General features: G+C 43.7%; 1 protein-coding gene across 1 annotated transcript in view; it reads left to right on the top strand.

The window, feature by feature from the left end:
* Positions 1-23,714, top strand: part of CNPPD1 (cyclin Pas1/PHO80 domain containing 1) — a 59,322-nt gene extending 35,608 nt beyond the window's left edge. Inside the window, exons 4-8 of the mRNA XM_085650096.1 lie at positions 13,654-13,774; positions 15,854-15,982; positions 17,503-17,564; positions 18,094-18,211; positions 18,609-23,714. Coding sequence (XP_085506222.1) covers positions 13,654-13,774; positions 15,854-15,982; positions 17,503-17,564; positions 18,094-18,211; positions 18,609-19,382 — 1,204 coding nt within the window. The 3' untranslated portion in view covers positions 19,383-23,714. The remainder of the gene's footprint in view (positions 1-13,653; positions 13,775-15,853; positions 15,983-17,502; positions 17,565-18,093; positions 18,212-18,608) is intronic.
* Positions 23,715-24,277: the final 563 nt, after the last annotated feature.

The following is a 24,277-nucleotide window of genomic DNA, read 5'->3' as shown; positions in this document are numbered from 1 at the left end:
GACACCTTGCATCTGCCCACAGACACCTTGCATCTGCCCACAGACACCTTGCATCTGCCCACAGACACCTTGCATCTTTTTCCACCTCCCTGCCAAGACCTGGTACTACCTCCCCCTTCATCTCTGAACATCACCCTCACTGACTAACTTTAGAAGGATACTCAAGACCTGGCTCTTCGTCAAGGCTCAGCAACCCAGAGCCTGGATACCCCCACAGGTGATAAGCCATGCTCTAGAAATACCGATTGATTGAATTTGTTCCTGGTGGTGGTGTTCATGTCGGTGAGGATGAGCGTAGTGTCATCGGTGTAGGAGACAATGCTGATGTTGTGGTTTCTTATGATGCTGGCAAGAGGTGCCGTGTAAACGTTGAACAGGGTTGGGCTGAGTGACGAGCCCTGGGAGACTCCATAGAGGAGTTTCTTGAGTTCTGAGGTGAAAGTGGAGAGTCTGATTCCCTTGTGTCCTGTTGGAGAGGAAGGAGAAAATCCAACTTGGAGCTCAATTAATATATTGTGTAAAATAAATACACATCTGTGGTAAATAAAATACCGGACTGAATTTCATACGGAATCTTAAAATAAAGTAAATAGCTCAAAATAACAAGAGGCAGAATCCGTGGTATAAGAGGTTTTCTAAATGGGCTTTATTCCATTCAAAATGGCCGACTCGAGTCGCGGCCTTCAGGTTCCGTCACCACGAGGGTTCAGGAAGTGAAGTACAATAATTTATTAACAGACATGTATTTTTATAATAAGTACATTACAATGAAACGAATGTAGAAGGCGTAACATTTGATAAGAAAAGTGACAAAACAGTGACATAATCGAAACTAGGCGTAATAAGAAATAAAAGAAACATGATTGGTTTGCATTATCAGACATAGGTGGATCTATAAGATAATACTTGGCATAGATGCGCGCGCAGCAGTATGACGTGTAATTGACGTGCAACTAGGGGGTGAAGGGGACTTGACATTAACTCTACATATGGAGACGAAAAGTCTGAGGGGTCAAGTCAACCTAATCCCAAATCATATCTAACATCCTATGTTTAGAGAACTATGTTATCCACAAGGAAGAGACTCTCGGACAGAATCTATTCTATACTGACTGTGTACGTGTACAAGCGTCTAAGTGTCTATATGAGATGCGAGGGATAGAAAACTTTCCATGGCAACAGGGCTATGAATCACTTGCAGGAGGACGGAAAGGCTGAGTCCTTTGCTTGTGAGCTAAAGGAAATGTTTACCTAAATCACTGGACAGGAATGCATCGGCTGGAGAGCAAAATAGATAATTCGAAGGTGAAATACAACTTCTTGGCAGACAGGCGAAAACTGGCCGAGGCAGGCACCGTTAGCTGCACAGGGAGTAGGACAAAGTTCATGGATACAGATGCGAGCTCAAGCTGAAGCTGTCAGAGACAGAGAGCAGGGAAAGGCTTTGAGGACAGAATCGGGCCTACTTGCCTGAACTGTAAAAATGAAGTAACTTAGCCATATAAAGTCGGTGGCCTTTCATACTTAGGAATCGAATATCCAACCCTGTGATGGCGGATCTGACAGAGAACATGTCGACGGTAGACACACATATGTTTGCGTCTTAGAAACTGGAACTGGAGGGAACATACATGTACTTGTAACATGCATATAGAACCGTTGGGGTCCAAGATAGGGGACATAACTGATCAGGAAAATCCACATTTCCACATTCCCTCCTTGTCCCCTTCTTGCCCTTCACGAGACATCAATCTTCATCATTCCATTGATTTGCTCATGGAGCATCATTTCTTCTTCCTTCCGGCATTCTGAACGGGACCTGTGATGTGGAATGCATGATGTGGCACACAGACCACAAATCGCTGGTCCACCTTGCAGGCATAAACAACAACTGAAGAGCATAAGAAGGCCAATACCTAGGAAGGATAAAACTCTCCATCCCCAGGCTGATATCACACTCCAAAACCACCCGGACCACGTCCAAGTGCCTGGATTTTCGTGTATCTGGCTTACAATCTTATGAAGGTGTGTTATAGCTTTATATACAGATGGCGAATTTTCTGGTATGAATATGCAGCAGCTGGATCCGATGACCCTGCAAGCTCCGCCCCTATCGGCCAGGATGACGTCAAGGACAAGACGATTCTGGAGAACAACAATTCTCATCACTGATTGTTCCTCTGTCAGATTGCCTAGGGCGGCTATAGTCTCGTTTACTACAGCTTCAAGAGTCTTGGTGAGTCTGCGTATCAGCTTACTATTTGATATTGTACCTATATAGGGAAAGATACCTTTATTGAAATCTACATACTTGTCCCATGCTGTCTCAGTATAATCGACAACTGGGAGATCTCTTTGCTCTCTATTGTGTACTAAATGAACATTTCGATAATAATCAGGGGGAGCTAGGAAAACAGGTGGCAAAAGGAATGCTATGTAACAGGTACCATCCCAATCTAGAGGCAGACGCATATATGCCGTCTGACCACATATGAAGTAAGAATGGCGAGAAGCTCTAAATGAAGATTTACCTTGATCACTATATTCTACTGTAGTAACGCATTGGCTATGGCCCATATGTATGGAACCAACTTTTCTTACACATAATTCACCCTTAACTGGAAATACTGACATAGTGGGCAGAATTAGTTCAACTTCGGATTTGACATTCAGAATCATAAGATTAGGCGTAAAATTACCTAATTTATACACTTCATTTTCTAAATCAGTTCCTGTTCTACTGGGGTGACCCTCCTTATTAGGGTGACAGACTTTGAATAAAACTAGATTCAGATTTCCCCATATCCAATGTTGTTGATAAACTGCTGTGTCTGGGTCTATGGAATTTAATAAACTAAACCATGCTCCACAGGAGCCATTGTGTGTGAATGGATGTGGAAAGAAAGGCAGAACTCCTTTGTTATTCTGATAGGGAGGAAGTCGGCCACACACCCAACAATTGGTGGCATTACTAGTCTGATGGGAATGATGTAACATACTAATGAAGGTGTTATTGCGCAGCGCAAGTCTATAGGACAACTCATGTGGGGGTAGGTCACTAAAAGAATGTTCATCAGTTATATTGAAAACACGTTTAGAAACAGGATAATACATATGCAACAATATACTTGCAGTAACTATTAAAAAACTCAAGGAAGACAAAATTAATAAAGTCACAATACAGTGGTTACGCAGTAATTTACAATAAGCATGTCGTTTCATTATGATTCTGGACTCTACATGATTCAGACCTAAGGGATACATGTCGGGACAGATTCAACCGCTTCACCTTGGAGAGGACTTAAACAATCAAATCGTCCGACAGCTTGGATCTGGACCTGAGTTTCTGTTTATAGAGTTCGGTGCTACTGGCCTCAGCCAAAGGTAGCTTTGAGTCAATGGGGGAAGACACACGGGAAGTACTGTCTGTGTCAGGAGGAAGTCCATGAAATTTTTTGATATGGCTGGTATGCACCCAGCCTTTCCTTCCTTCGATCTTCACAGCTGTTCTGGTCGTCAGCAGGACCAACTTAGGAAGTCTCCACCTTGGCTCCAGTTGGGTTTTCCGATCAAAATTCCTGACGAGGACATAATCGCCAGGAATTACATCATGAGGTTTCACCTCGGTGTTGTCGGGAAAAGCTGCGATTACCTGTGAACGACAAGATTGTAGTGCAGACATCAAGGAAGCCAGGTAATCTGTCAGCATATTACAGTCAACATCAGTTATTTTACGGGGTATAGGCGTCCCCCACATATTCGGTGGTCTACCAAAGATCACCTCATACGGGGATAGCCCTGTTCGAGAGTGTGCTACCATCCTCATGTAAAATAGCGCAACTGGTAAGGCTACTATCCAGTCCACACCCTTTTCCTGACATATTTTAGACAGTCTGATTTTTAAAAGTTGATTATGTCGTTCCACGAGACCTGCTGCCTCGGGGTGTCGGACACAGTGGAATTTCCACTGATATCCCAACAAGAGTGAGACATGTTTCATTAATTCGGATGAGAAAGGCTGGCCGTTATCTGAATATACAACACGTGGTAAACCGTACCGTGGGAAGAATTCTCGAACTAACTGTTTGGCAGTAGTCGGGGCAGTGTAATCTGATACGGGATACGCCTCTGTCCAACGGGAGAGAGCGCAGACAACTACGAGAACATATTTGAATCCTCGACAACGTTCCATCTGAATATAATCCATCTGGAGGACTTCAAAAGGATGGTCAGGAGGCTGAAATCCACCCTGCTCTACGGGAACACTCTTTCCTGGATTAAACTGACAACATATCATACAGGTACGAACTTTTTGTTTAGCTGCTGCTCGTAAATGTTTGTTGAACCAAATGTGCTGAATGCTGTCTAGCATAGCCTTCTCTCCTAAATGTGCTGGACTGTGAACTGTAGCTATAATGGCTTGAACCATGGAATCAGGGAGAAACCATACAGATTTCTCCTTCGTCATCCACCCTTGATCTGTCTGGATCCCTCCTAGTTCAGTCCACTTCTTTATTTCTTCTGCTGTGGCATGTGTCTGTATGTCAATTACGTCAAGTGCGGGATCCTTAATTGTCATACACTGTGTTGGTGTCTGAACTATTGGCTTTGTCATGTCTAATGTGCGATTCTGAGCAGTCTGTTTAGCTGTTTTGTCAGCTAAATCATTGCCTTGAGAAATGGTATCAGTAACCTTCGTGTGTGCTTTACATTTCATAATCGATATAGCAGTGGGTAGATGTATTGCATCTAACAAAGCATGAATGAGGGGCCCGTGCTGAATGTGGGCACCATGGGACGTTAAATAACCTCTCTCTCGCCACAGCACGCCGAAGTCGTGTACAACTCCGAATGCATAACGTGAGTCAGTGTATACATTAACTTTCTTATTTGTGGCTTGAATACAGGCTTGCGTTAGAGCAATAAGTTCTGCTGCTTGGGCTGACAGAGTATCTATACAATGTGTCTCAATAACTTCAGTGTCTGTTGTGACTGCATACGCGGCCACTAAATCTCCTGTACTTGCTCTCATGCATGATCCGTCTACATACAACGTCAGGTCTGGATCTAACAATGGAACGTCTGTCAAGTCTTGTCTAGGTTTCGTCTTTATTTCAATGATTTCAACACAATCATGAGCTAGTGGGTCTGTTCCAATTACAGGTAATAGTGTAGCAGGATTCAATGTATTACACCGTCGGATCTCTATGTGTGGTTGAAACAATGTCAGTTCATAACCGGTAAGTCTTGCTATGGTCAAGTGTTGTGTTTGTGTTCGGTTCACAAGAACCTCTACTGCATGTGGTACTTGAACTGTCAATGGGTGTCCTAATACTATGGCATCGCTTTGTCTGATTGCTAAAGCTGTCGCTGCCACTGATTTCAGGCATGCAGGCAAAGCCTGAGCTACGGGATCTAATGTACTGGAAAAATAAGCACATGGCTTGCGTGATCCTGCTTGTTCCTGAGTGAGTACTGACAAGGCAGTACCTTCGCGTTCTGTAACAAAGAGTGTAAAAGGTTTGCTATAACATGGTGTTGCTAAAACAGGTGCTTGACATAAAGCTTCCTTTAGGCTTTCAAAAGCTTGTGTATGTTCCTGAGTCCAAGGGAGAACAGTCGATGTGGCTGCCTCCTGTGTGGTTAACTGAATGAGTGGTTTTGCTAGAAATGCGTACTGAGGGATCCACTGCCTACAATATGAAGTGAGGCCTATGAAAGCTCGCACCTCCTTTTGTGTCCGGGGTATTGACATGTTAGCAATTAACTGGATGCGATCTGGTGTAAGCTGCCTTCCCTCCTTGGACAGCGAGTGACCAAGATAAATAACTCGCTGAACACAGAATTGCAGCTTAGAAGGGGACACCTTGTGCCCCTTGTCGGCTAGGAAATGTAAAACTGTCAGAGAAGCTTTTTCACATTCTGACTCGCTTCTCGCGGTGATCAGCAGATCATCGACATATTGAAGCAGTGCAGTATTGACTGGCATGTGGATACTGTCAAGTTCTCGTTTCAGTGCTTGGCTGTAGATGCTGGGGCTTTCTGTAAATCCTTGAGGAGCGCGTGAGAATTTAAAGCTGCGCCCATTTAAACTGAATCCGAACAAGTATTGGCTTTCCGGATCTATTGGGACGCTGAAAAAGGCATTCTTGAGATCAATTACAGTAAAAAATGTTGCTTCGGAATCAATTGCTGTCAACAATGATGATATATCAGGGACCACAGGGAATTGTGGTACAATACACTTGTTTAGTTCACGCAAATCAATAACCAATCGGTACACTGGTGGGGCAGTAGGATCAGTTCGTTTAAGAATCGGAATTATCGGTGAATTACATACATTGGAGTCTGTTTCTACAACTACTCCCTGGGCAATTAGCTCATCAATGATTTTCAGCAAAGCCACTACAGCATCATGCGGTAACTTGTATTGTCGCATTCGTGGTAGTACCACTCCTGCTTTCAATGTAACTCGATAGGGTGTAATGTTCATGCAGCCAACATCCGTAGGGCCTTGTGCCCATAGATGTACTGGTAAAGTCTGTAGTCGGGGATCCATGTCTCTAGACACATAGTGACCTTTAAAATCACGCAAAAACAACCTTACTCCTTCCGGAGAACAACATATTATGGCTCCTAGTGCTTTCAGAGTTTTAATTCCTAACAGATTTTCTGGGCATGATTTAGTAAGCAATAAATCTGTAGTTCGTGTCAAAGGTCCTATCGTAAGTGGTAGAGGCTGTGATACTTCATTAACAATAGGTTTTCCTGAAAAACCAAGGGAAACATTTTGAGAGCCTGAGAGGGGTGCCCCTGGAACTTCACTACGTTTTATGGTTGTTCGACTTGCCCCTGTATCGAGTAAGAATTTTCTATCTTGACCTAATAATTCACTATGTACATAAGGTCCTTCTTGATCTACCGGAATCTCGATAAGCGGTAAGTCAACTTCCCTCTCTAGGCTGGTTCATGCGTAACGCTGATACTCAGGGTATTCATACTGTGCAGTCTGATACATTTGTCGTGTTGTGGTTTGTGTGGCAGTAGCAGGCAACGGTGGTGCAGCTGGCACAAACTGTATGGGTTGCTGTGAGGCTGGCATAGACTGTTGCTGAACTGGCATGGACTGTCCATGCTGCATAGCTCCTTGTTCATTCTGATCTTGTCTAACTAATCGTGGTCTCTCTTTTGCAATACCTGTAGCTATATTACGTTTCAGGACTTGACAATCATGTACATAATGGCCTAGTTGTTTACAGTAATTGCAGGTTCCTTTTACAGGAACTGCAGAATCACCAGAATGTGTCACACCCTTTTTGTGACCATCTGCTGGTACTGTCTGAGAAACTAGCATTTTCATTTTTGTATCCTTCATGCGTCTATGCTCGTGTTCTTGTTCATCCCTAATTCTATTGTGATGATACTGTAACATTTGTAGCATTTGCGACGGAGTGTTACTTTGCCAGGTACTCTCGAATTTCAATATTCTATTCTTTACTGGAGGTAATGCATTTTCCACTAATTTTGTCACAAATAAATGTGGATATGAATCACTACTTGCTTTTATACCACTATTTATACCAAAACATTTTTCAAATCGAGCATAATAATCGCTTGTGTCTTCATCTTGCTTTTGTTTACAGGCTGTGATTGCACCCCAATCTTCCTTTTTTGTAGTTAATAAACGTGGCAGTACCTGTACTAGTAAACCTGGTAATAGTTTAACTTTATCCCCGAGCCCTGAACCTGCAGCTCGGCCCCTTTCTTCCTCTGCTAATGCTGTCCAGTCTATCTTTTGGTCTCCCACTTCCCACTCTTTTTCTTTCAGTTTTTCATATATGCCAGCAGGCAAAAGCACCTTTAATATCGTCATAATATCAGGAAAGGTGTACTCTCCCATCAGTAACATGTCTTTAATTTCTCGGTGGAAACCCGCTGGGTCTTTGTCATGACTAGGTACTACTTTCTTCATTTCTAATAATTCCATTTTTGATATGGGTGTGTAAACAAATACACGGTGAAACTCATTGTCTTCGCCTTTTATTGGGTGCACTTCCCGTAAAGGATTTTGTCTATCCATGTAGTACGGTGCTCTTTCTCTGGGGGGCAAGGAGAGAGAATCTGGATTTACAAAAAGGACGTACTGCTTACGTGACACTAATATCTCTTTAATTAGCTTGTTACTAGAACCTCTCCATCTGTACGTAAGTAGTTCCGTTAATATATCAGGTAAAGGACCAGGGTCAGTATGTTGGCTCTTATATAATATGAGGAGTTGCTGAATCATATAGATTCCAGCTAAACGTTGTTCATCTGTACTGAGGTTGAGAAACGTGTGTGCTACGGTCTCATCACCGTATTTTTCAGGACTAACAATCCAGTGAACGGCTGATCTGGCTAATTCTTGCTCATCTATGGAATCGAGGAGGTGATAACCCCTTCGTTCTCGTAGTATTTTATCTGCGGCTTGAAACAAATGTTCAGGAGACTTCAGATTCATTACAGGCGTCGGATACGTTCTGCTATTATTTGGACATACAGAGTGTATTGGATCAGAAAAACATCTAGTATTTTCACAAGATCTTCCTCTGCCTACATAGGCTATGGTCTCTGACTGTCTTGCAGAGTTCCCTGATTCGGACACTTCATCTTGCTCAAACTCGTCTGTTCCCAATCTTTCTTCATGAATACGCTCTATTTCTTTACGGATTTTTCGGCACATGGCTATTATACAATTTTGCTTATCGTGTCTCCCTTCCGATATATTCTGACTCCATTTTGTAAGAATAAGCATTGCATTCGGGTCTACCCCCGGACGATCTTGATTTCTGATCACACAGTTTATGAGGAAACGTAACAGTTCCCCCTGTATTTCTACTTTCTGGAATTCCATAGCTCTGTTAATACATCCTGGATCTCGTCCTGTTTGAACAAAATGATATATGTTATCCAGATGCGTAGTCATTCCTGGTAACCTTGCTAAATACTCTGCGGCTCGTCTGATACGTAATGATGCCAGGACCATTTCGTCCTCTTTACCAACCACTGGGTCATATCTACAATTTACAAGGAGTTCCTTAAGCGTACGTTCACTTACGAATTTAGGTGTACGTGAATGCGCTGACTCTTGAAAAACAAGTTTATTTATTCTGGGTGGTGTAAAGGTACTGCTAGCACCTCCCGTGGCCCCATCTGGGGCGTCGGGTGTGAATGGATTCGTTGAACGTGACACAGCAACTATGGGTGTCGATACCCCTATAGGATCGACTGCGGAGACAGATGCGGGAACAGATGTGCTTGCCGAAGCTTGTATCGGGACTTGCTGTTGCACGGGGACAGATACCTGATCCTGACGTTGAACCCCTCCGCCAGACGGTCTATGTGGTGTGGCGTTAGCATACTCGGGAGCTGCATCGTCTAGATATGAGGAAAGAAAAACATCTTCTGCGGTTCTGGGATGCCCCTTTGGATGTACCTTAATTGGAAATAATGGGGGTGGCAAGTCTTTTAGCATCTCTGTAACAGCCTTAGGTAGTCCTTCGGCTAGAAGGGGATACATACCATTCATAAGAGCATTTCTTTGTCTATTCACTTGTTCTGATTTCACTCGGATACCTTCCTCAATTAATAGATTTTCTTGAACTTTATTTGAACTTTCTTTACTCCTCTCTTCTTGTCTACGTGCTTTTTCTGTTCGTCTATGAGATTCTTTACGCCATAACTCAACAGCGTCTTTCTGTGACTGTCTGACCTTTCTTTTCCATAACTCTTCCTCCACTTTCATGATGCACTCTGCATCCCAGGTTCCCGCTATGGGCCACCTTTGACTTTCCGGTAATCCTTTGGTATAATCTACCCATAGATCAAGAAACAATATGGCATCTAAGCCATGTTTATGGTACATAAAATGCCCTGGGGTGTCCCTAGGAGGAATAGGAACTGCTTCTTCAAGCACCCCTTTTCTGGTAGTAATCTGTCTTAACTTCGAGAAGAGCGGCATATTGACAACTGATCTGATACTTACTCTTGAATTTTCTTAATACGAAAAACACCATAAATGAACAGTGAACAATGAACAGTCATTCATACCACAATATGCAAGACATTTCTGAATACTTTAAACATTAAACATTAAACATTATAACAATGATCGACAATGATGACAGTCTGCCTAACTAATCACCACGCTGAATTCTTGACAATAACTGAATACTTCGGGATACTTGATATACTGCTAAACAGTACATATACACTGCTAAACAGTGCAGACCGGATTTGTGTACCCAAATCCGTCTTGACCGGCACAACCTATGTGCGCGTCAACACGCCTCCCCGGCGATGGTACTCACCGAGTAGCTCCTTGAAACGGAAGGCCTCAGAGAATGGACAGGACTCGATAACTGCGGACATCGGACCCTCTGGACGTCGGGATTTCGGAAAACCTGGTGGGCCTCTGTATACCTCGGATCTTGCTCTCTCAGCTAGGCTCTGGTCGGGATACTTCGCACTTCTCACCGCCTCGTCTGGGTTGATCGCAGCCTCAGTCGCCCCCGCTTGACCGGAGGGAGCTTACAGGAAATCCTGCTGGTACGCGTTTATGGTCCGTCCAGCTGTGGCAGGAGACCGGGCCTGCAACGCACCGCCGGCGCGTGAGATGAGAAAGTGTCCCTGTTCGGGCGCCATTATGTGGTAAATAAAAATACCGGACTGAATTTCATACGGAATCTTAAAATAAAGTAAATAGCTCAAAATAACAAGAGGCAGAATCCGTGGTATAAGAGGTTTTCTAAATGGGCTTTATTCCATTCAAAATGGCCGACTCGAGTCGCGGCCTTCAGGTTCCGTCACCACGAGGGTTCAGGAAGTGAAGTACAATAATTTATTAACAGACATGTATTTTTATAATAAGTACATTACAATGAAACGAATGTAGAAGGCGTAACATTTGATAAGAAAAGTGACAAAACAGTGACATAATCGAAACTAGGCGTAATAAGAAATAAAAGAAACATGATTGGTTTGCATTATCAGACATAGGTGGATCTATAAGATAATACTTGGCATAGATGCGCGCGCAGCAGTATGACGTGTAATTGACGTGCAACTAGGGGGTGAAGGGGACTTGACATTAACTCTACATATGGAGACGAAAAGTCTGAGGGGTCAAGTCAACCTAATCCCAAATCATATCTAACATCCTATGTTTAGAGAACTATGTTATCCACAAGGAAGAGACTCTCGGACAGAATCTATTCTATACTGACTGTGTACGTGTACAAGCGTCTAAGTGTCTATATGAGATGCGAGGGATAGAAAACTTTCCATGGCAACAGGGCTATGAATCACTTGCAGGAGGACGGAAAGGCTGAGTCCTTTGCTTGTGAGCTAAAGGAAATGTTTACCTAAATCACTGGACAGGAATGCATCGGCTGGAGAGCAAAATAGATAATTCGAAGGTGAAATACAACTTCTTGGCAGACAGGCGAAAACTGGCCGAGGCAGGCACCGTTAGCTGCACAGGGAGTAGGACAAAGTTCATGGATACAGATGCGAGCTCAAGCTGAAGCTGTCAGAGACAGAGAGCAGGGAAAGGCTTTGAGGACAGAATCGGGCCTACTTGCCTGAACTGTAAAAATGAAGTAACTTAGCCATATAAAGTCGGTGGCCTTTCATACTTAGGAATCGAATATCCAACCCTGTGATGGCGGATCTGACAGAGAACATGTCGACGGTAGACACACATATGTTTGCGTCTTAGAAACTGGAACTGGAGGGAACATACATGTACTTGTAACATGCATATAGAACCGTTGGGGTCCAAGATAGGGGACATAACTGATCAGGAAAATCCACATTTCCACACATCACATATTAAATCGAGCGAACAGAAAAACATCATTGTAGGAAAAAAGTACCAAGTTAAGGGAAGACAGGACACTGTTGTGCTGATAGCAGTTTCTTTGTAAAGTTACGGAAAAATGATATCTGGAAAGACTACAGATCTCGGTGAAAGTAGTTATCCATATTAGCAAAAATCAAAGTGCAGAGATCGGCTGCAGACAGACTTTCGCTCACATATACTATGTTTGAACTTTCTAAAACAATTCAACCAGAAAAGCCCCCTTTCCAATTTTATGTATACATACATCTTTCCTGCACTTTGCAGTTTTTGTATTGAAAAGCGCCAAAGAGCGTGTGGAAAGCCAGCTTGGCTTTGTTTTGAAGAGCCAAACCCAGTTGGTGAAGGCCTAGAGCCAGGCACTCAGCCTGAGCCAGGGGTTGCTTGGCTTGCCCACCATTCGTTAGCCAACATGCACTCTATATACTACTTATTAATCAAGCCTTGGCAAAGCCAGTAGGTCTTAGCTTTAAAATGTGAGGGCTAAACTATTGGCTTTTCCACTGCTTGATTAAAACAACAAATGAACACAGAAATGAATAATAAAAATGGTTAGTGAAGCTTTGCTTGCAGACGCATCAGTGTGCATCTTGGAATGTTGTCGTTTTAAAAAAAAAAAAAAAGATTCGGAGATGGCTGTTCACGCATCATGATGAATGGGTGGCTATTTTGAACTTGGTTTTCTGATTTTTGAAATGGGGTTTCTGAAAGGAAAGCATTCAAAAATAGCTTCCAGTCAAAAATGCTGTAAAACATGCTCTAGGGGAGGGATTTACACAAGCAGTGCAAAGAAAACCATTGAGTAAGAAGTAAGAAATTGAGATTAGCAAGAAAGCTGACCAGGGATGAGCAAAGGGCTAAACCATGCCCCAGCATAATTATTGGTATTGTACAGAATAGGTCTTTTGACACAGACTGCTATATCTGTAGGTAAGACCTAACAAGTTAGGTACTCAATTTATAGGGGACTGGTCGAATTTTATAGGGTTGGGCTGGTAAGCGGCCTTTTTTTTAAGAGTGTGGTGGTTGACCTGTTAACAGATGGAGCCAGTTGCTTTGTAGTGGACTGTAAGAGGGCAGCATTCTCCCTTGACACGGGTACCTTGCTAGTGCACGTCCAAGCTTTTGGAGCTAGGCTCTGTCTTAAAACATCACACCAAAACCATGGCACACCTCTAGGTGATTTATAAATGTTGGAGTCCACTGGGTGGGGAAACGGAAAGCAAAGCAGCACAATCTTTCCTAGACATACCAGGTTTTTTGTTGCTACATCCCTGCTGTCATGCAGGCGATATAGGTGCCCTCGTTTGGTGGTGACTGTCCTCCGCAGTCTCCTAGACCTAACTAGTGGGGTCCCAGCCCTTAAACAGCTGTACATGTGTGTTTTGACCAGTGAAGCTGTGGTTATGAATCTCTTGTGCTCCATCTTTTGAAGGTATATGTTCTCCTCTGTTGGTTGTATCCAGTGTGTTCGCTTTATGGTATGCGTTGGCCACTCTGTCGATGTAAGGCAAAATGCAGGCCTTCTAAAAAATACATTTTTGTTTCCTCCATGCCAGCCAGCACTTTCTAATAGTTTCTGATCTTTTTAATCCTTGTTGAAGTGTGCTCGGTCCTCCACCCACGGTTACTATAACTTGTTAGGGTGTCTTGCATTTCTCGCCTGCGCCATTCCCTGTCACCTGTGTGTTTACTCTGATCTCAGTGAGGTGTTTAATGCGCCCTATTCCTGATTGTGTGGTTTTGTCCGACAGCGAGGCCTGCATCTCCCCGTGCTCCATGATGCTGGCATTGGTTTACATTGAAAGACTCCGGCACCGAAACCCTGAGTATCTGCAGCAGATCTCCTCCTCCGACCTCTTTCTGATCTCAATGGTAAGTGTTATTAGCACTGTTAAGAGAGCCAGCCTCATCACCTGTTTGCTTTCATTAATCTCCTCGAATAGAAGTGTTCTGTTTTTGGGGCTCAGTTTTTACCCATTCTGGATGCTTTGTTGACTGAAACATAAGTTGGAGTTGAACAGTCACACTGGACATCTCATGGAAAATTGATGGGGTCCCTTTTGCAACATGCACGGTGCCTGGGGAGGGGAGTTTAGTACGTGGGGCCTGCAAGACATTGCGGGAGTTCTTGAGTAAAATAAGAAATGCACAGTTAATTGATGGACACCATGTGCTCCCCTGTGTGGAGAGCTGTGCCTAACCTGTGGGACCACAGCCATTGGCTTTCTGTGGGTCTGGGTGGTGCTAGGCCAACCAGGGCTCAAAATCTTTAGGAGTCTTTGTGATGCAGGATTTTATATATCAGTTGTTGCAGTCCTAATGTGAGACTTCAGTTTAACAAAGGGACATTTTACTAATTTGAGGACTGTTGATGCCTTTTTTTCAAAGCTTTTTACTAATCTGATTTAGCTTCCAAGACTGAACGCCTTTGAAGGACTTTAAAACGCACTGAGAATTGTACATAGTCCTGAGCCTGCATGATTCGTTTTCCATGGTCCTAGTCTGACCATCTATACATCGACCTGCATTGAACAGCACCATCTGGTTATAAACACACACCGGCGGGAACATTTAGAGTTCAGATAGCAGATGTTAAGTCCTTTAGTGTAGTGGAGGAACCTCTTCTAATTGATGGATTCCTCCAAGAACTTGACGGTGTATATAAACAGTGAGTCGAGACTCGCCTTCTGCATGTTTTAACATATGTCGTGTCCCTTGGCCGACTTGGCACTCAAGAGTTTATTAGGATACAATTAATTGTTCCTGTTGACTGAGAGTTAGTCTTCTACTAAAGAGTGTACACAGAGTATTCATGTACATTTCTACACCACTGGAAGCCTTCAAAAAGCATGTTGGCCAAGTATGTATATGGTATTTATGTAGCGGCAACCCAGCGAAAAGGCTGTGGATCGCTGTACAAGGTCTGCAGGCAATGATAACGGCTACAGTTTTTATACTGTTTTCATGAGATTCAAACTAAGATCCTCCATTCCTTCACTTTATTAAGAATTTGCAATTATTACTTGTATAGGGAAGACGTCGAAGTAGGACTGGGACATCCTAGCCAGACCTTGCAAGACGAGGCATTTCCTGGACTATTGCCAGGGTGCCCATTTACATTTTTGAACGCTTAATTTGCTGCCTTATATTGCAAGGTCTGTGGTGCAACATGCCCTGCGTAGGTCTGATCCAGAGAGGTTTTAACTGTTGAAGCTGGAGCCAGTTGATGTGGAACAGGCGCATACAAAGCTTGTTGTTTTCTATAAGCACAGAGAAATGGATGCAGCTTTTTGTCCTGCTACGGTGAGATGGCTGTAGACCTCGATACGCCAAAAACACGCAAGCTGTTGGCTTTGGCCTTCTAGTTCACCTGGTTGTTGTCTGCTCTGTGCTTCATACATTACACATTTTTAAATGCCAGCAAGTATACACATTATTACTGCTGACTTCTCTGAAAGTGGTAGTGGTTGTGCCAGTCACATAGTTGATGCTTCACATTTCGCTTGGATTTGCCTGTCTACGGCAATTGTCTGATCCAGAGTCGAGGACCTACTTTCTGGAGGATTTGACTTCAAATTCTGGCCGTTGAACATTTAGAGTTAATTATGCGCTCTCATAAACTGAAGCTCCTAGATCGCTGTATGCTTTTATACTAATAGATTGTTCTGATTCTGTCAGATTAAATAAAAACTGTGTAAAATGAAGAAAATCTATTATAAAATGAGTTTGTAGTTTCTTGTACTTCATATCTGGTTTATGACCACTTTAGTTTCTGTCACATTATGGATTCAAGAGTCTGTCTCAGAGCCTTGCTTGCGAATCCCCTTTCTCGAGGGGAGTCCTGATGTCACTCCTCATGGCCTAAATGTGTGGCCACTGTTTCCATGGATCTGTTCTATTAGAAGCTCTGCAGGACCATAAAGTGTTATCTCTCCCTTCTGTTGATTGCAGATGGTTGCCAGCAAGTACCTGTACGATGAAGGCGAAGAGGAGGAGGTATTCAATGATGAGTGGGGAACAGCCGGCAGTGTGGATGTGCAGACTGTCAACACTCTGGAGATAGGTTTCCTGAGCGCAATTGTAAGAACCTACACATGCTTTAACTTGGTTTGTGACTGCTCATGTAAAATATAGATTGCAGCATCTTGCAGGGAGAAAAATCAAATTCCTAATCCTGCATGCCAATATTGTTGATTGCCCAAAGGAAAAATGAAGTGCTGTCCAGGTCTGCCTTCCCAACCTGTAAAGGCACAACGTCTGGTGAGGGAGACTAGCAGCAGGAATGTTGTCCCAGAGAAAGCATCCTATAGGGATGGTGGCGATGTAGTTAATAGTGAAGATTTAAAAAAAAGGGGTGGAGGGTATCACTAGATAGGAAAGGGGCGCTATGGATTTCACCTTTGTGCATTTAAAATAGACATGACCTCGTAATGGGTAGTGATGAATGCAATATAGGAGGGTTGAGAGCGCAGCAGCACGTAGGTGTGCTTTGATTTTCAACGTGAGAACAGCATGCATTGTGCAGAAGCCCTTACGCTTCTTGCATTTTTTTTAGCGCACCTCTCACCCTGGGCCTTTTAAACAGCTTTTTATGAATCTGAGGCAACCACTATAAAATCAGCCACTGAGCCATCCAGAACTTGTGTCCTACTTTTGTCAGGAGTCTGTAATTTTGTGTGATGTAAAAGGTGAAACTTGAGACCTTGATTTTGATATATCAACTTAGTGTGCCCATAATCCTAACTTCCACCCCCATCTCCTCTCCTAACCCTCCAGTTCCTCTCGTAGTGTAACTCAATTATGTCCCAGCCTCCCATGATATTTACTGTCCTCTTTGGGCTCTCACCTGTCCTTCCTTCCACTCACTAATGTACACAGGTCTTGATGATGGTCTCTGTCTAACCCTTCTAGACCTCCCTTCGCTGCTGCTCCAACTGACTGGCATTTCTACCTCTTAGTCTGACTCTTTCTCAGGCCCCTGCCTCTCAGTTCCACTGGTCAGTCACTCTTGCCCATGTAGCCTTCCTGCCCAGTCTCCCGAACTTAGCTGCCTGCCCTTTTCTCTCTAAGTTGTTTCCTCCCTGATTGTCATTCTGCCTACCCTCTGGTGCTCATTAAATATTTACCATTTGCCAATGCATTCCCCCATTAGAACAAAGCTCGTTGGTGTCTAGGCTTTGTATGTCTGGTTAGATCCCTCATGTTATTTCTATCTCCATAGTTAAGGGTAGTACCTCAGAAGTATGCTGTAGCCTGCATTTGATCTGAAGCACAATAATCCTGTACCATCCGAATCCGCACACATTTGTGCTGTCTCTCATTGCATCTTACTGCTGCCCCTGGATGAGTTTCATTGTACTAGAGCAGAATTAGGAAAGACCCTTCTCATCCTGCACCCAAGCACCATCCCAGTGAAGGCTGGGTACCTGCCTTTTATCCCTAACCTGTAGATAGTGTTCTCCTTCAAGCTCCTTCCCTTGGAGAGGCCTCGATGCCTTGCGATTTCACCTGAAAGAGAACAGGGCACTGTTTCAATTCCCACTCTGTAAGGAGCTGTGTTCTGTATGCTTCGACAGTAACATCTTGTCTCTCTCCTATAGGACTGGAGCCTATTCACAGACCCCAAGGAGTTTTTCCAAGTTCTCAGTTGGCTGGAGGGCCGGTAAGTATGCAGAGTGCTAAAACTGCTGGCTGTGTTTAGGTCTGACGAGTGATCATATTGATCAGATCTGTAGAATTGCCTCGGTTCTTCTTCTCCCTGACTGGGCTGAATTATTTAAGAAGGAAAATCATGGCTGTAGAGCTTGTGGGTAGTGCCCGCGGTGTCATGGATCACTGCCTATACATGACATGAAGGTGGGATAAGTTTATACCGCCATTGATGAAGCGTGTTGGGGTCACATTGTGAATGATTGACTCCTTTTAGTAAAATTAGCCCCATACATAAGACTTTATTTTAACTGAATATGCTCCTTAAGTTGTCTGTATACACTAACTTTGGTTTTTAGTTTCTGTTTTAGGAATTGTCTATAGTATTTTTTTTGATTGGTCTCAAATTGAAATGGGATTTTTTTATAGATGTGCTTACTGCTTTTGATGTTCATCCAACGTCTTGTTTTAATTGGTATGGTATATTTTCTTAACTTGTGATATTTTACTTGTTGATAATACCAGCCATTTCCCCTTTGTAGGGTTGCAGAGCAGCAGGGCAGGTGTCGTGGTTGGTTCACCTACACTGATCTCTGTGTACTTCTGGAGCAGTGTGTGTGGCAGCAGGCCCTCAGCCAGTTCTGTCATCATGTTGCCAAGGTAGGATCCTGGTATTGAACATGAACATACTTTAACAATTAATGTCTTCTGTGGCCCTTTTTTACTGAGCTTCCTTCAGACCGGACTTAGCAGACGTTATTTGGGTGATCTAGTTTCTCTTTCAAGTAGTTTGCTTTTACATAGCATACTTAGCAAGCACCATTGGTGAAGTAAATTTCCAATTTCCTTGCACAGCAAGGTTATTTGGGTTGGTTAGCTCTATTACAATGCTTATCTGGTGTCCTGTGACTAATTTACCCTTTTACTCCCATTGTACTTTTGTTATTTGTTTATGGCCTGGTCCATTTCTCTGCTAAATATCTGAGCTTTTCTCTGCTTGCTTATTTTCTTATGTGAGTGGGCATGCTTGCAATAATTTGTCTTGTTTTTTTCACAGTTGGCATGTATTTTGGGAGTTGTATATCTGGCCGGTGTTGCCACTCTCTTTGCATCTGTTGCTGTGGTGCACCAAGTGGTGCATGTTGAAAATGTCACCATAGCCATGGCTCCTTCTGGGGAACCCATTCTGGACGAAGCGTCGCTGCTGAGCCCCGAGGCACCACAACAGATCCTTAGCCCCCAGGCAAGTCTTCCGCCTCCTAACCCACAGACACCTCTTCAGACCCTCCTGGCTCCATCCTCAAGCCGCCCACCAGATATCACAGTGTCTTTCAACCACGATACTGGTCCTCCTGTTAAATCGGTCACTCAGGCATATATTTTGGAGAACGACACCCTGGAGAAGCGTTCTGGTGTCACAGCTACCGCGCTTTACCTGTGGGGCTCTGTTCTAACAGCATTGACCTACAACGAAACACCCGATTCTGACGAGAAACCACTGCAAATCACCACACGCTGCCCTAAATGTCAAAGATGTCAAAAAGTCTCTCGTTTATCTGGGCCCCACCTCAAATTCAACAATTCTGAATCCTTCCATCATTCTACTCGCATTCAATCCGGACTGATAATTCATGCATCCCTTGCAAAGTCCCTGTGCAAATGTTTCTCCTACACCAACAGAGCTAACACCTGGAACCCCTCCCTAGGGTTGGCCCCACACAGCCTTCACACCGCAGCGGACTTCATGAATCCCCTGGTTCAGAAACAGTGCTCCTCCTTAAAGACTGAGACTGACTTCAGCCGCCTGAAAACTTTCATTGTTGCAGGATGAGGATGGTGCATGTGACTAAGAAATAAGAATGCCGAACAGCCTCATGCTTGCGACCGCTCGTGCTTGCTGCCTGCTCAGTAGTGAAGTGCAAAGCCTGCTGCTAAAAAAATGTTTTGGTAAGCTCAGTGAGCTTTGTTAACAGATCTTATTGTAATACCGAGTAGTAAATAGAAAGGCGGCTTCGCAGTTATTGCATCTTCCTACTGCGCAGGCGATTCTCTCTTTATGCACATAGACACATAAACACACTCCACAGGTGAGTGGGGAGTGCATTCACACAATACACCATATTGGGAAAGTTGTTGGTCTTTCTGCAGAGGCTTTTTTTTCAGATTTGCTAAAAAAAGCACTTTTTTTCACAGATCCCATATTTTGGCTTCCACCAAGTTCCTGAATTCCAATCTTCTATTTACCTGGCATTTCATAGGGCACAAGGATTGTATTTGTAGTGGATGTCCTAGTAGTGACAAAATCCTTCTGTTCCTTTAGGCCCTATTGCAGTTTGACATTGTACTAGGCTGCATGAGCTGCCGTCAGTTTGTTTTTAAGAGGAAAAAGAGAGCAGGAAGATCAAAAATGGTTCTGCTTGGGGATGCTGTCAAGTAATGTCCATCTTGTTACTGGCGGATGAAATCTCCAAGTATCAGGAGCGCTTACCAACTGTAAGTTAGTTGGCGCAGCTGTGTTACGGGTTATTATAAACCATGCGTGGAAAGGCTTTATCCTCTAACTAAAGTGGCCCTCCGTTGGCCATCATAGTGCCATGTAGACTCATTGCGGAGCAACTAACTGCATTCCATCAAGGTAAGAAATCAACTTTTTGAGGCGATGGAACAAAAAAAGGACAGAAACTGATATTTTAGTTCCCAAAAATCCACCTGGACAGATAGTCTTTCTGCATGAAGCTTTAGAAAGGTGAAATGTTCTAACTGGACCTTTGCCCACACACTGCCTGCTCTCAAACTCCTGTTTGTGTGATCTTTCCCTGACTGACTGCAGACTGTTTTCTTTCTCTGCAATGGAAATACTACATTTTAAGTAAAGAATATCAAGCGGGTTTCCTAGTGTCCAAGTTGAATCTGCTATCTGTGATCAGGGTGCTGGCTTTAGCCTCTTTTTGTCTTCAGCTTCCAGTTTGAACTGGAATCAGATTGGGTTTCATCATACCCTGGGGGTATTCCCCCAGTAGTCACTGAAGTTGGGTTCTGCAGCAGCCTCTTGTCATATAGCTGAAGCATGACCCAGTGTGCAATCGCTCAACACCCAGTGTATCTCCAACTACATACTGTGCTTCCCTCCCTCCACAGATCCCTAAAACTAATCCGTGATTGTGTCCTGCCCGTTTGAGGGACTCTGCCCTCAATAGTCATTCATCAGCAGCTTGCTGTATCTGCCTTCAAATCTTGTGTGCCTTCAAAAAGAGGAACTGTCGCTTTCAAGACAAAGTGGAAAAAAACAATATGCCTCAAACCCTAGGCAGAAAACTGTTGTTGATGTTATGTTTGTAAACACGTCTATTTAAAAAAAAAAAAAATTAGACCAACGTGCTATCCAATAGTCTTTGACTTAACAAGCTTTCTAGTATGCTTTTTTTCCCTGGGCCTGCTCATTGGATCCCATGTGTGCAAGATTGGGTCAACATAAAATACTTCTGTTCTTTAAGAAAATTGAAGAGCTTGTAAAACAGTCTGTATGTCTAGTTGTCCATCGCCTCATTAGCAAAAAGTTTTCAATTCAAAATAGCAATAAATTACTTGAATCATATATTCAACCCTCCCCAACGCGTGTCTTCTGGGGAAAGTGTGTCTCTTCCCCCCCCCTCCCCTCCCCACAATGTTGTAGTTTAGTTGCAGCAGGAAGCCAAGAATGCCACAAACTGTTGATTTGGCACATCCGAAGCAGCACCACAGTCTTACACAAGGGATTGAAAAAAAAATTCTGCAATACATTTTCGTGCTAAAACATTGAATTATCAAACCTTATCCAATCTAAGAGTTTCTGAAGTTTTGACCTTTGCTTGTCAGTTTGCCTCAAGACACTGACTACAAATAGCACTTTTGCAATTTCATGTTTGCTTAGTTTGTCAACCTTTTGAATTTGTGACAAGAAACAAAGCACTACTTTACTGCAAGGCGTAGTCTCTTTTCAGAGACTAAACTGTTTTATGTGAAATTTGTAGCTACTTGCGTGGGAATGAGCTGAGTGTACACAAGAAGTAAAGGCTAAGCATGCTTTTATTGTGTATAGGGGTCAGCATAGGAGGACAAGCTGCTGCAGAAGGAATACCGCAAGTATGCATAATGTACACTAGGCTGGCACATCTGCAGCTGGAACGCTATGCAATCTACAAGTTTGTATAGTAACGTAGGTTCAGCTGAAGCATATTCTAAGTAATGGGCTATATAAGGCTTGACGGTGCGCATTTTAAAACAAATCTGCTCCTGGTCTTTAATTTTCAAGGAGTGGCGTGGTAGGACGAAGGATGGGAGCTCAGTAGTTCTCTACCCACTTTCCCAATGGTCCCTAGTCTGAAGGAGAGGCACTTACTTGGAGCATGCCTAACCTGCAATACTCAAGTACTGTCCTAATAAGTTGATATCCTATCCTCCATGGGCTCGTATGACCTCACTAGGATAATTTTTCTTGAATGAAGCATACTTGTAGAGTATTAATAGTGCTGTGGGACTTGGTTTCGCAAAAGTAGTAGAGGTAATTATATGAAAGCGTTGTCCCTGTAAGAAAACCACTATTAGCCAACACCTAGTGGAAAATCATCTTTGCTTATTCTTACAGTATTTATATGGTTATACACCAGGCAAGTGCTAAGCTGCATTAGATTGCACCAGGCACAATAGCCAGGGGTTAAGTGTCTCCTAAATGTGACAGGGTTTGTTTCTGTTCCAGAGTGGTGGCCCACTCCGCTTGCGGGATCCTCTCCCATAGAGTTGACTGTAGTGTCAATAGGGGTTTGTTTTTTTAATCGGGCCTAATTGGTATATTTACTTGTACAGTCTGATGCACCATTAGCCGGCTTATATTCAAGGTGCAGGTTCCCCGACATTGGATTCCAAAATTCAGTAGTTCTGGTTTTGGATGGTAGAATGGGGGTGAGGGAGTTGCAAGAAATACATTCTGAATGTGTGCATGAGGTTCACAGGGGAATAGTTTCAGGAGACTAGGACATGCCTTTTTCAAAATTCATGATTGGCCCCTTCTGATTGTGAACTGAGGTAGGAATTGCAGGGCACTCTTTGGTCTTTTTCTGATTTGACAGTTTGCAGACTAGTTTGAGCTGATGCAGACTGTTGTGTCTCTGCCGGTTCAGCAATCCAATAGGGTTTAAGGTGAAATTGGTTTTTGGAAATGTGATGATGCGAGGGTGCGATGTACGAGTTACAGAAAACATGGGAAGCAAAGTTCAGAATGTCTGGTGCTGCGCACAGTTTTGGGGTTTCAAACTGGTTGCAATATTTTTGCTTTTGCAAATGGGTACACAACTTAGATGGCACCTTTGTGTGTGTGTGTGATAGTAAACTCCAAAGGGTACAAAATGGAGGAAGGCAGGGAGGGGGTCTCGTGACATTTCTGTGCTGTGTTGCTAGTTTTCATTCTAGGGCTTATAACCTGAAAGGTGATTTATGAAACTGGCAGTGTTTTGCAATTGGTGGCTAAGAATGCCTTGGTTTGTGGAGAACTCAATTCGGGTCTTTGGTACATTGTTCTAGGCAGTGCCAGGTAAAGAGCGGCATTCATACAACACTTTTGTTCATGCCTCCACCACTCTGGAGAAACCTGTTGGTGCGACAATTGACTTGGGTAGAGGCATAAGGTGCACATGTAATGGATATTTGCAATGATGGAAGATAGTGTACACGTGTGCTCCTCCAGATTGCATTGGAACTATAGCCGACCCCACTTTGGAGCTGTAGCCACCCCCCACTTAACTACCAAGTATCTGTACTCGAGATATGTCTTTACTGTCACTTTATATTCATACAGGATCTCCCACTTCTCATCACATGATGGGACTGCAATATAAACTCCTCTGCTTATCAAACTGCTTTTACTCCTCAGTGCTCTGTGTTTTGTCACTTAAACGTGGATGAGACTGCAGTTTTCTGTACTTTTTCACACTCTTAAAGTAATGTCACCTCTGGAACTCTGCTTTGAGCACAGTTGTGGGACACACCACAGCAACAGCTTTCCTAATATTTGGGTTTATTTAGCCTCACAAATGTTTTCATAATATCATATTTGTTCTCAAAGTAATATTTTACAGCTATATTTTGTCCTCCTTTTTTGAGTCTCAAATAAATGGTTTGTTGAAACGTGTTTAGAGTCTTGTGTGATACTTGTCTCTACACATTTTGTGGGAGATTCACTTGAGGTTCAACAGCAGTACTGAAAGAGTGAAATGTATTGGGGTCACAGCGGCACGGTAGGTGAGCGGACACACGGAGGGAGCAAAGGACTACGGCTCCCAGCAAACCTAGCTGACACCGCCCCCTCCAGCCTGCACTTCCGCCGGGAGGCGCTAAAAACAAACGACTCCCTCGGTGGAGCGGGGGTCACAGCGGCACGGTAGGCGAGCGGACACACGGAGGGAGCAAAGGACTACGGCTCCCAGCAAACCTAGCTGACGCCGCCCCCTCCAGCCTGCACTTCCGCCCGGAGGCGCTAAAAACAAACGACTTCCTCCGCGTCGCGGGACGCGCGCGGGCGGCGCCGGGCTAAGCCCGGGCAAAGGGCGGGCCCTCTGTGGCCCTCAGAGGACCGATTGAGGCCGGGACGGGCCACCTCACTAACGTATAAGACTATATAAGTAATCACACGGTGTGGGCGATCTGCCTATCCCATGGTATATCGTTTGTGTTGTATTGGTATTAACCCGTTCA

The sequence above is a fragment of the Triturus cristatus genome, chromosome 3_2, assembly GCF_964204655.1.
Source record: "Triturus cristatus chromosome 3_2, aTriCri1.1, whole genome shotgun sequence".
In the NCBI taxonomy this organism is placed as follows: Eukaryota; Metazoa; Chordata; class Amphibia; order Caudata; family Salamandridae; genus Triturus; species Triturus cristatus.
The sequence above is the reverse complement of the archived record's forward strand: the minus strand, read 5'-3'. Positions and strand labels throughout refer to the sequence as shown.